Source organism: Polypterus senegalus, chromosome 18, assembly GCF_016835505.1.
Source record: "Polypterus senegalus isolate Bchr_013 chromosome 18, ASM1683550v1, whole genome shotgun sequence".
NCBI lineage: Eukaryota > Metazoa > Chordata > Cladistia > Polypteriformes > Polypteridae > Polypterus > Polypterus senegalus.
The window spans coordinates 53445947-53459001 of record NC_053171.1 but is presented as its reverse complement, the minus strand read 5'-3'; the positions used below and the strand labels follow the sequence as shown (position 1 = coordinate 53459001).

General features: G+C 42.0%; 1 protein-coding gene across 1 annotated transcript in view; it reads right to left on the bottom strand.

Annotated features, from left to right (window-relative positions):
- Nucleotides 1-13055, bottom strand: part of vps39 (VPS39 subunit of HOPS complex) — a 167047-nt gene that overhangs the window by 29169 nt on the left and 124823 nt on the right. Inside the window, exons 23-24 of the mRNA XM_039741045.1 lie at nucleotides 8105-8239; nucleotides 1377-1468 (exon numbers count right to left, since the gene is read on the bottom strand). Coding sequence (XP_039596979.1) covers nucleotides 1377-1468; nucleotides 8105-8239 — 227 coding nt within the window. The remainder of the gene's footprint in view (nucleotides 1-1376; nucleotides 1469-8104; nucleotides 8240-13055) is intronic.

The following is a 13055-nucleotide window of genomic DNA, read 5'->3' as shown; positions in this document are numbered from 1 at the left end:
TCTTCTCCTTCAGTATAAAGCAGTACATTGTTGAGTTCATGATACCATCAATGAAATGCAGCTCCCCAACACCAGCAGCACTCATGCAGCCCCACATAAGGACACTGCCACCACCATGTTTCACTGTAGGCACCATGCATTTTTCTTTGAAATCCTCACCTTTACGACGCCATACAGTTTTGAAACCATTATGTTCCAAAAACAGTGATCTTTGTCTCATCACTCCAGAGTATAGAGTCCCAGTAGTCTTCATCTTTTTCAGCATGGCCCCTAGCAAATTCTAGGCATGCTTTTTTGTGCATGGGCTTTAGGAGAGGCTTCCTTTGTGGACGATACCCATGCATGCCATTCCTTTATCAGATTTTTTGACATTTCTCTTCCATGGGAGACATTGCTGACAGCATGAAATGGGAAGGGCTTTTCTTTGTTAAGTAATGCCCTTTTATAGTCACCTGTCTGCTGGACACCTCTTAAATGAATCATTAGACTCACCTGTGGTTGAATGCCTGTTAATTAGAATTTTGTAGTCATAAGTGTGGCTTTTCTCCTAAGACTATAATTGGGGTGTACTCATTTTTTCAACATGGGCTTGAAAGAATTTGTGTGTATATATATATATATATATATATATATATATATATATATATATATATATATATATATATATATATATTGTCACAGGCGGCTGGGGTGGAGCCCAGCGGGGCCTGAGGGACGAGAGAGCTGGTGCCTCCTCCCGACCACGAGGGGGCGACCGCCCTCGTTTTGTTGGTGGTCTCGGGTAGGGGGTTTGGAAGCCCAACCCTGTAGGGGCCCGTGGCCACCGGCAGGCAGCGCCCGGTGCCTGCAGAACCCCGGAGCCCAGCACTTCCGCCACACTGGGGCGTGTCCACGGAGAAATGCTGGGAAGCAGCTGGAGCTCATCCGGGGTGTGATAAAAGGGGCCGCCTCCCAACAGTCGAGAGCGGAAGTAGGGTGGAAGAAGGACGGAGCTGGAGAGAGGACTGGAGGTGGCCAGAAGAAGAAGCACAAAGGACTGTGAGGCCTGGACTTTGGGGGATCGGTGCTGGAGGCACTGGGTGTGCACAAGTAACTTTGTAAATATTTTAAACAGAATAAATGAGTGTGATGGGTGCTAAACTGTTGTCCGGGTCCCGTTCCACTATATATATATATATATATATATATATATATATATATATATACACATACATACATACACACACACACACAAACATTAATGTATATAAAAAAATGCCCATCTGTTGATAAGAGATTAAGTAATAAGATCAATTCAAGCAGCCATCCTCCAAATCCTTCCCTCCAACCCTTCCAAGGGTTTTCATTGTATACACAAACCAAGATATTGGGCTCACCTATTTCCAATCTTCTTTCTGCACACTCTGCACATTTTCTCTTCGGTGATAATGCACTTCACTTGCTGGTGAAATATTCTCTCCTCCTGAACCTAAAACAATAATCATATCCAGTATGAACAGGATTGCCTAATGGCTGTCAATAGTCCAGTCTTCCTGGAGAAGGGAACTTAGTACCTCCTAAGAGAGGGCAGTGTAAACTTCATCACTTTTAGTTGAAATTCTAATCAAAGTCTGGGTTAAGCCAAATTGGCTTTGATTTAGAATGAAAATCTTCAGAATGTTACAAAAAAAATGGTGTGTAATGAACATGAATTTTAGGCCAAGTTGCTCCTATAAAGCAGTATACTCAAAGGCTATATAGTCTGCAATGGTGGACAGTGGAACAAGAGGAGAGCATGCACTTCTTTGTAAATGTAAAACTGGGATGCATAGTCATCGAATATTCACGTAATTTGACATGCCCACCAATTTTTAATCATGTAAACTGAAATGCCTCAGCTGTGATGAGTTGCATCAGACAGAAGTTAAATGTTGGTTTAGTGAAATATTAATGTAAGGGAGATATGATATGTTGTCTTTGAATGATAGTAAAGGCAGTAGCTCAGATGAAATGTTGGGGTGTCAACTGGGCCATCCCGCTTACTTGAAAAGGCTTTTAACAAAAAGAACAGGGACTCGATTGTGCAAAAATTAATTGAAATATAACTAGTTATTATCTAAGTTAAGGATGCTTGTACACAGTGGTCAGGATTATGGTTTGGAGCTCAGACTTGCAGGTTGCTTGTCTTCTAAATGACATGCCTCCTCCTAGGAGCACCCTGTTTTTATAGCTCCTGGACCATAAGGGGTGGAGTTAGTTGTCCTCATTGGGCATCTTCTCAGAGCTATAGGTAGAAAAGAGTTAATGCGGTTAGCCGTCTCAACCTCTGATGTCCTGGGGTGGTAGTGCTTACCTTTAGTGAGACTAACGGTGATCCTGATGACATATATGACAGTGTAAATAGTTAATATATGCACATACCCAGGGAGAAGATGGTGCAGACCATTGCTCCATTGGAGGTGCTGGGGCATGATTTCGCTAGCATTCCAGCATATTGGTGATTAGAGGTAAACAGAGTGTCAAAGGGAAATTGACAAGGTTTCCCCATGGTTGTATTAATGCCTGAGATGAGTACTGAGAGGGATGATTTGTTTTGTTTGTTCCAGTCATCTCTGGATTATGGTCAAATGTGCTAAATGACAGAGCGAGGGAGAGAGCAGTTAAACTGGCATCCCCTCCAGCTAGAAGTTAGATGTGATATTTACCTGCCTAGTGGGGTAAGTTACATCACCCTTATTAACGTTGATAGTACTCCCTCTGCAAATGTGGAATGAACAACAAAAAATAATTCATTCTGCTACCAAAACCGTAATGATGAATCATTTTGACACTGCAATGTTATATGTTGTTATGTCAACTTCTGGATACAGTGGATGTATCATTCTAGAGTGACCATGTGCACAGTGTCCGTTCTATGAGAAGCCAGCTTAATTAGCCTGTTCCATACTGCATCCATGTGACTGACCTAATGGAGAATGAAGGTTAATAAATAAATAACAGTGAATGTTGATTTAGAAGCCAAGTTATGTGTAAGGTGAATGTTCAGTGTGAGTGAAGCAGAAGAGTAAAAATAAAATGAGACAAAAAAGATTTAAGTAAGGGGACCCAGGCAGAAGGATGTCTACTGTGAAACTAGGGTGTGTCTAGCCTTATTTTACTGTTCCTAATTGGACACTATTGGAATACGTAATTGTAAAAGCCAAGCAGAAAGACAAATGAGCAGACACAGCAGCTTCAAATGCACTGTGAATGCAGTGATATCTGTCATAAGACAAAGCATTTGAAAATAACTTATTGAGTAATGGAAGTAGGCTTGTTGCCAGACAAAGCCATTGCTCAAGACAAAGTTGCTTCACAGGGTAAGCAGCTGTTCTGATTTGTCATTGACATTAATTATTTATTTGATTATCTGCTTGAATTCTAACATTTTGTCCTACTTTGGATTTTGGACCTTGAGGATTTTGATTTTAAGGTCAAATTTTGGGTTTAAGGCACCTCTGATAATGTTGTTATTTATTAGCGTTTTAGCTCAGTGCCATTTGTTTTTTCTTTTGGATGCTGTAGCCATTTTACTCAGTTTTACAGCTACCATTTCCACTTCCCAGAACTCCTTGGAGTGCTTGATGCCGCGAAGGTCAGAGTGACTTAATTTCTGAGATGTCAGTGTACAGTCAAGTCAAGTTGGGGAGCATGCACTGGTACCCACTACACGACGAAACAACTCGGGATCCCGGTTTGCAAACCCCCAGAGAGACACGCTGTTCAGCCCCACCCTCCTGAAATTACCCTTTATCTGCTGCAGCCAGGTGTTATGTGGGTGACCACTTGGCCTGGTCCAGCCACTTGGGTCCCCAACAATGAGGATCTTACGAGCCGGATCACCCTTGGAGAAACGCGCCACATGGCCATAGTGCTGTAACTGACGCTCCCTCACAATGCTGGTAATGTGCCTCATTCGGGACTCCATGAGCAACTGCTCATTCGACACAAAGTCAAACCAACAGTACCCAAGGATTTTCCAGAGAAACACAGTACCAAAGCAGCCCAGTCTTCGTCTCATGTCACTGGATAGCGTCCATGTCTCACAACCATATAGCAAGACAGGAAGCACCAGGACTCTAAAGACTTGAACCTTCCTCCTTTTGCACAGACATTGGGAGCGCCACACACCCCTTTCCAGTGACCTCATGACCCCCCCCAATGCTCTTCCAATCTGTCTACTGACTTCATAGGAAGAGTCACCGGAGACATGAATGTCACTGTCAGGGTAAGTAAACCTCTCAACAAGGTCAACGCTCTCTCCGCAAACAGACACACTGCTGACGGCTGTGCCCAAGAGGTCATTAAAGGCCTGGATCTTGGTTTTTATCCAGGACACTCGCAAGCCCAGACACTCAGACTCCTTGCTCAGTCTCTCGAGCACCCCAATCAAAGCCTCCATTGACTGTGCGAAGATCACAGCATTGTCAGCAAAGATCTGTGAATCTTTCTTCACCAACAGATGCCCCACAGCTGCTGGACCCCACAAACCTGCTCAATACCCAGTCCATACAAGCATTGAACAGAGTAGGAGCAAGAACACACCCCTGACGAAATCCAGAATCAACTGGGAAAAACGCAGAGGTCCTGCCTCCACTCTGCACAGCACTCGCAGTACCAGTGTACAGGCCGGCCATGATATCCAGCAACCTCGAGGGGATCCCGCGAACCTTCAGGATGTCCCACAGGGCAGCTCGATCAACTGAGTTGAACGCTTTGTGAAAATCGACAAAGGCTGCAAAGAAACTCTGCTGATATTCGCGTTTGCACTCAATGAGAACCCTCAGTGCCAGGTTGCGGTCGATGGTAGACTTCTGAAGTGTAAAACCAGACTGTTCTGGTTGCTGGTAGATGAACAAGTGATCATAGATCCTATTGAGGACGACCCTAGCAAGGACGTTACCCGGCACCGAGAGCAGTGTTATCCCCCAGTAGTTTCTGCAATCCAGGCGATCACCCTTCCCTTTTCAGATAGGGCCAAGTCCCGTTTTTCAGTCAGTTGGGATGATGCCAGTCTCCCAAATGGAAGCAAAGATTGCTTGCAATGCCAGGAGGACAGCCTTACCACCAGCCTGGAGAAGTTCACCAGATCCCTGCAGCCAACCCCAGGGCTGGTTCACTACCTATGCAATCACAGTGAAATTGGGTGGTTCACAGCTACTACAAAGCCTTAAATAACCTCGCACCAAACTACATCAGTGACCTTCTCCATCACTATGTGCCTGCCCGCCTACTAAGGTCCTCTAATTCTGGAAATCTTGTTGTGCCTCACACTAATCTACACTCCATGGGTGACAGGGCCTTCAGTTGTATAGCACCCAGACTCTGGAATGACCTACCGAAATTAATCAGATCAGCTGACTCCATGAATTCTTTTAAAAAAACAACTCAAAACTCATCTGTTCAGGAACTTTTAGCTCTACTTGACTTTATTACCCTTCTCTCAGTTTACCTCTGTGTCAAGATGCTCATGTAACCTGTATGTGTGTGTGTGTGTGTTAGACCATCAATTATGTTGTCTGTTAGGCTTTTTCTGAATTTACTGTCTTAAATCTTCTTTATTTATTTATTTGGTTTATACAATGCTATATACTGTATACAATGCCGTTCTTTCTTATATTCTGTAAATGCCTTGAGCATGGGAAAGGCGCTATATAAATAAAATGTATTTTATTATTATTATTATTACTAGGAGGATCAGCCTCAAGAACCGTGGACCCCGATATATCCAACATCCTAGCCAGAGGATCAGCTTTGAACAGCTGCTCAAAGTAGCCAGCCTAGCGGGTCACAACTGCATTGTCATCCGTAAGGACCGTTCCATCAGCTGCCCTGACTGCGACTCTCCAAGGAACCGATTTAGATGTGTGTAAGGCTTTGATTCCTCTGTAAGCAGGACGTTGGTCATTAGACCACAGATGATGTGTCACTTGCTCACAGATTCCTATAACAAACACCTCTTTATCTGCCCTCCGAGCCCTTGCAGCCGTCCTTCTCAGTTCCCGGTACAGACCAGAGTTGCCATTGAGCCGTGAACTGCGACTCCTCTCGATGATATCCAGGGTGCCCTGCGAGATGAAACACCTCCTTCTGGGAACACCGGTAACACCAAAACAACCTGGAGCGGTGGCTCTGAGGCTAGGTATCTGCATTGCCAATTGGAAGGTTGCCGTTTCGAATCCCGTAAATGCCAAAAGGGACTCTGCTCTGGTGGGCCCTTGAGTAAGCCCCTTAACCTGCAATTGCTGAGCACTTTGAGTAGTGAGAAAAGCGCTATATAAATGCAAAGAATTATTATTTATTATTATTAACCCTCAGCAACCTTCAGAGTCTTGTCACAGAGGGTTTCCCACATCACACTAGCATCAGCAGTCGTATCCAAATCTGAAAGTTCCTCGCACAAACTGTGTGCAAACTCATTAGAATCAGCCTGGTCTTGGAGTCTGGCCAAGTCCAGGCTCATTTTCCTAGTAGGTGGTAACCTACTGGACCTAAGCTGGATCCTAAGAGTAGCAACAAGTCTGAGGTCAGAATTCACAAACTGGGAACTTCTGTAGACCCTGCAGTTTTGCAAGAGCCTCCTGCCTCTGCCCACGAGGATGTGATCAATCTCCTTCACCGCACCGCCAGTATTGGAGTACCAAGTGCAATGATGTGGTTCAGGGCGTTGGAACCAGGATCCAGCGATTCACAGCCCCTGACCTTTTGCAAAGTCAAGGAACATGGAGCCACTTTCACCACGGTCACCAGACAATCCTCATAGCCAGCCCTGTCAGTGCTAGTGGCTACATTGAAGTCACCCATGACGAGAGGAGTGTCACCTCATGGGCACCCATCAACTACCGAGCAAAGCTGTGAATAAAATGTCTCTCGCCAAGACATCACTCATCGTGGTCGGAGCATACACTGAGACAACAGACAAGGCACACATGGAGTGCCATAATCTGAGTCTCATAAAATGCTCGTTGAAAGGAGTGACATCAGACACCATCGGAAGAAGCCAATCCACTACAGCAACAACTACTCCCCAAGTATGACAGCCATCAGACCGACCAGACCAATAAAAGGTGTATCCACCTACAGAGATCTGGCCAGTCCCTAGTCTACATACCTTAGAAAGTGCCGCCACTGAAATGTGGAGCTTACGCAGCTCCTCCGACAGCAGTGGAAGATGATCATCTTGCCGGAGAGACAAGACGTTCCATGTGCCCACCAATATCGGCCCCCTCAAACTGGGACCCGAGTGCTGCCGTGCAGCGGGTGACGCCTCAGCACCACACCAGTTCTGATCCCCAACAGACCTGACCCTATTGGCTCTCCAACGGTTTCGACTCTTCCGGAGATGGGGCTCCCGAGGGCTTTCCCCCATCCCCTTCATGATGCGAGCAGCCTTCCTATGGACGGCTGCAGCAGAGCTACTCCCGTGGAGAGCAAAAAGGAGTCTTGGAGCTTTGTGAAGTTTGTTTTTACGGTTGCTGGAGTGCCAATCCTGCCAACAATCCCCATGATTTCCCTGCAAGTTGGACAAAGTCTACAGTGAAAAACTCTTTAAATGACTTTGAAAGAATTTTGCTTTGATTCATGAACACTCTATTTTTCCTTACCGTAGATTTTTAATTACCTTTTTGCTTCGAAGAAGGATTACTTTGACTTTTTGTTTTGACTGTGTTATCTCCTGGTCATTTAATTTCTTTTGCTGTCTCATGCAAGTCAATACAGAAGTCAACTGTGGCAATCTCCAAATATCACTCAGCAAGGGAGTGAATGTGACCGGTGGAGCAAACAGGAGCTACTGAAAGCCACTGCGCAGGACAAGGTGACTGGGTAAGAAGGCATATCACACACTGGCTAAAGGAGACTAAAGAAGTAGACCTGGCAGCTTGTCATTCCAATATTATGAGCTCATGTCTCGGGGTCAACAGCCCAAAGGAGAATGAGTGTAGTCCTAAGTAATTTCTATATAAATACTATATTATATAATTGCTGGTTAAGGGCTAACCTGAATACAAGTGTAAATTTCTTTACAGAGACAAAAACTTAGAACAGGCTGTTTTATTGCTGGTCAGATCTAATATCGCCTACTTACCCGGAGATATTCTGCATGCAGTAGACTCTTGAGAACTTGGTTATATCGCCTCTTTCTGGCATTCTCCTCCAGCACGCTCTCGAGGAACACTCTGATTTCATGGATTTGGGTGTTAGCAGGCAGGAGGTCAATGGCCTTAAAAAATTAAAAATGGTAATCAGCGACTTGAATGTTTCAGAGAAAGTTTCAGAGTAAGTAGCAAAATGGCCATCAGGCTTCCACTGATTTAGGGCTAATAGGGCTTATTTTAGTTTTCATTATTCCTCATGTATTTATTGTTGTTCATAAATACTCTTTTTTCAGCTTTTGATGGTTTACATTAATGTACACCACCATGTAAAAAGAAGTGCAAAAAATCAGGATTATGTGAGTAACCCTTTACAAGCTCCTTGAGAATTTTTGCTTAAACACAGTCCAAAATATCTTAAGTCTGAAACTAAATCCAAATGCTAAAGAGTGGTAAAAATCTTTTATAAGATTATAGAATAAGGTATGAATTTTTATGGTAACCCATAAAATTGCTCTAAGTACCTATAAACCTTTAACAATGTAAATTTTGTGTCCGGAGTACAGAGCAGCTCAGAAAAGCCAACTCTCAAAGCTCTGTTATACCATAAAAACAATACTTATTTTGTCTGAATATAAGTCAGATAGAAAGCTATTTTCGGTAGCACTGTAGTATGGGCTGTATGATCACTCAGTTAATTATCTGCTTTATCTTCAACAATGCTAGTAATTAATTCAAATAATCAACAAGACCCCTGTCAAAGGGTATCAAGTTAAACATAGGTTGAGTGAGGGATCTCCGTTTCACTTTCCAGCTGGGACGCCAGAAAAGTAAAGAGATCTGCACAGTTTAAGAATAAGGTTCACAAATCAGCCACAGTCTACATTAACACTTTCCCTTTGTTGGGGTTCAGACATAACTAAAGATTTACTTTCACAAATAACCCAGACATGCTTGTTGAAATAAAGAGATGAATAAAATGTATTTATAACAAAGATAACAGAAGATGGATTTATGCTAGAACAACAAATGTATTTTCTCACACATGATCATCTAGAGACCACCTTCCTGATTCTGATGAGGTAAGAAGACCACCCAAGGACAAGAGGGATGCTGACTCTAACTGCATCTTCTCCTTTGCCCTAGGGGATGCCTAGGAACACCCAAAAACACCAGTGAAGGCTCCACACCTTCCGTTCCTGAAGGTATAAAAAGGTGCCACTGCATTCTAAACAATGATCAACAAGGACACAGCTCCAACCTTAATCTATTATTATGGCAGAAAGCTTGTTATTTATATTTTTTACTAGCAAAATACCTGCGCTTCGCAACAGAGAAGTAATGTGTTAAAGAAGTAATGAAAAAGAAAAGGAAACATTTTAAAAATAACGTAACGTGATTGACAATGTAATTGTTATTGTTTTGTCACTGTTATGAGTGTTGCTGTCATATTATAATATATACACACACACACACATCCACATTTGTATACATATCTATATACACACATACACATACATATATATATATATATATATAGATATATAACACACATATATAGATATATCTATAGATAGATAGATACACATATATAGATATATCTATGTATCTGTTATATATATATATATATATATATATATATATATATATATATATATATATATAAAACACACATATATAGATATATCTATCTATAGATATATCTATAATATTTATAGATAGATAGATATATAGATATATATATATACATATATACATACACATATATATACATACACATATACCTGTATATACATACCACACAGATACATATACATCTACATATATATACACATATACATATACATATACATATATATATATGTTTTGTGACTGTTATGAGTGTTGCTGTCATCAAGGATTTGATTATCATTGTTTCTTTCAATCAGGTTCGTATTTGGAGGACATGTTGTGTTCAAGTTATAATCGGCGTTTGTCAACCGCCGTAAAGAACACAGGTTTCATTCATCGAAGTTCTCACTACTTAAATTGGTACTCGTGAATCTAAGATGTTTAGCAGGCATTCCCGTCATATCGTTGACCATTTTAGAAAACAAATCTATACCTTACTGTGCGCTCATTATGCAGCTAGTAATTTGTCATGTTTGTAACTGAATTAAACTGTGAATCTGTTACCACACTCTAATTTGCGCCATACAGAATTAAACTGAACTGAATTTCTTACTTCATACCCCATCACCATCCTCAAGTACCCTAAGACTGCATTATCACATGGACATCATAAACAGTTGGTCAAGCATTTTGACCACGAATTAGTGTCTTTTAGGAATCATCAAATTGGAAAAACGTTTATTTAAAAGTGATGTAAAGACTTATATTACACATTTGCTAATCTTCAAAAGGCATATACCATAGATACTCGCCTATTAGTCGACCTCGCAGATAAGTCGAGTGTATTGTTTAAGCCGAAAATTATGAAATTTGTTATGACCCGTGTATAAGTCGAGGGTAAAGCTTGACAGCCTATCAAATTCTTTAAATTTCATAATTATACCCAATGTACCTGGGCCCAGACTTTCAACATTTTAATCTTTGAAGAATTTTAGTAAGCCAAAATTAAAACTCCAAAAACATTTTTATTCATTTACTTACAGTTATAATATTTCAATTAAATTCGTATTCAAATCCCTCGCATATAATAAAGTGCCCCTAAGTGTCTTCTTCAAACCCTTCAAAGTCTGACTCTTGTTGGGATCAGAGCTTAAAATAGCAGCCTGACATCCCAATTATACTGAATGTGGGATGTGGGTGGAGTTGTCGGGGCTTTGGGGGATGGAGTTTTGGGATTGAGTGTTTGTTGACGGCGTGGTGGGGCTCTTGTGTTTTCAGTCTCTGTTAAGCTAAAACAGGCACCTTAAAAAGAAGGAGATAATAAAGTCAACCATTGAGCAGTCAAGCCTTGTGTGTCACTCCCTGCTGTAAATTAGGAGAAGGGAACTCAGGGACAGGGTTTTACCCCAGAGCACGTTGCTCTGGCCCTTTAGCTTCACACCACTGGACACGAAGAAGGAGAAGCTCCCTTGCGTCACCCCGACCACGGTCCGGAGACAGGCAGGAAAGGTAACACTGGGGGCTCGTCCGGGATTATTCCTGCCAGCACTAGTGAGTGACACGAAGCTTGTAAAACTGAAAGAAAATTGGTGCATTCTCTCAGTGGAGTGTGTAACTAGGAAACTGTGAATGGCGACAAAACTAGAAATAGACGCTGACCTGGAAGCAGAGTTTTCCAAAGCCACCGCAATTAGCACCAACCCCTTTAGGACATTGCCCACGCAAGTGAAAACTACGTCCCACTGTTTTCCACTAGTAAGCTGGGATAAAAGTGTTGAGGATGGGATTGTCGGACGCAAACGTGAGCGCCATTGTAACCCTTTCGTACAGACGGCGTGGACCGAACTCCGAGAACATGCAGACTCGGTCGCTATAAAGCCTGAACTGTTTTGTGAAGAGTATTACTTGGCGATTCGACCGCACACCTCCGGTACCAATCCATTTATTTCGTATGTAACAAACGAAGATACTTATGACAGCGGGATCGAGACCTATTCATTGATATTGCGCTTTAAAATCCGGTACACCTTATGGTCCGAAATACTGTACGTTTCTGGTTACCGCCATCTACTGGCAGCTAATGGTATGTTTGTTATCCAAAACCTGCAAAAGCTAATGCTCAAATTCAAGTGCTGTATTTCACAGTTTAAAGAATTATTTAATGAAATTAGTGTTGCCCCATGGATAAGTCGATTTTGTGTTTTTGAATAAATTTTAAGGCATACATTTTTCGACTTATACATGAGTATCTATGGTACCCAGCCAGGCAATACTTTGCTTGGCCATGACTATAGAGTGATGGTGCTTTCAAGCGCGTGAGCACAGGGAGTGCTTTTTGGGCCCCAGTTATCATAGAAATGAGCGGAAGGTTAAGGGTGTAACACAGGAAAAAAAAACATTTGTCTGTTTCCACCTTTAGTTGAAGGTACACCAGCAAGAAAAACTGACGTTAATCCTGGAGTGACCACATTTACTCCATTTCTTCTGTGACCTGGGCTATATAACCACGAAAAGAAACACAAGCTGGCATTCGGAATGATTCTAGCTCTTGAAAGGGTCGGACCATATCTCTTTTAGGGCTAATTATTTTTTTTCCTTTTGTCCAAGAAAACTCAGTTTTTTTAAAAAGCACAAAAAGCAAAGGTTTCACACATAAATCAACAAAATACTTATTTGTTCTATGAGCCTCTATGATATGTAAATTCACATACTTACTACATAACTGTTTGAATCATCACTTATAAGCTGAAACACATTTTCTGGAAAAAAAAAACAGCTTGAAGTAGTTCAGTGGCTGGTAATCCATAGTGTCCGCTAGCACACAGTGTCCTTTGATGAAGTCCAGTAGCATGCTTGACCCCAATGGATCGATGTCGGTGTAGTCCTCCTAAGCAAATGTTACTGTAGGCGTGTCAGCTGCACATTCAGCTAATGCAGGTACCCGATTTTCATTTTCAATCTCCAGATCATTCAAACATTGGAGTTCGATAAATCAGAGTCCAATTCAGCAATAATACGCATAAATAAATAATATGCACAGAGTATATTTCTTTGGAAATCACTTGCATCAAAATTGGAGTTTGATAAGTCAGAGTCCAATTCAGCGATAATACGCAAACAATAAATATGTAATACGCATGGAATATTTTGCTTTGTGCATTGGCTTCACTCTCTTGTCCGATGTTGCGTCCATTCTAGACGCTGTTTACACTACTCACGCACATGCAGGGATCTGACGTCAAGTCAGCGATATAACAGTCCTCCTAGCAAAGAGGGTCTGCCTATAATATAATGGCGAGTTTTATCAATGTTTACCGCTTTTATCGCCCTCTA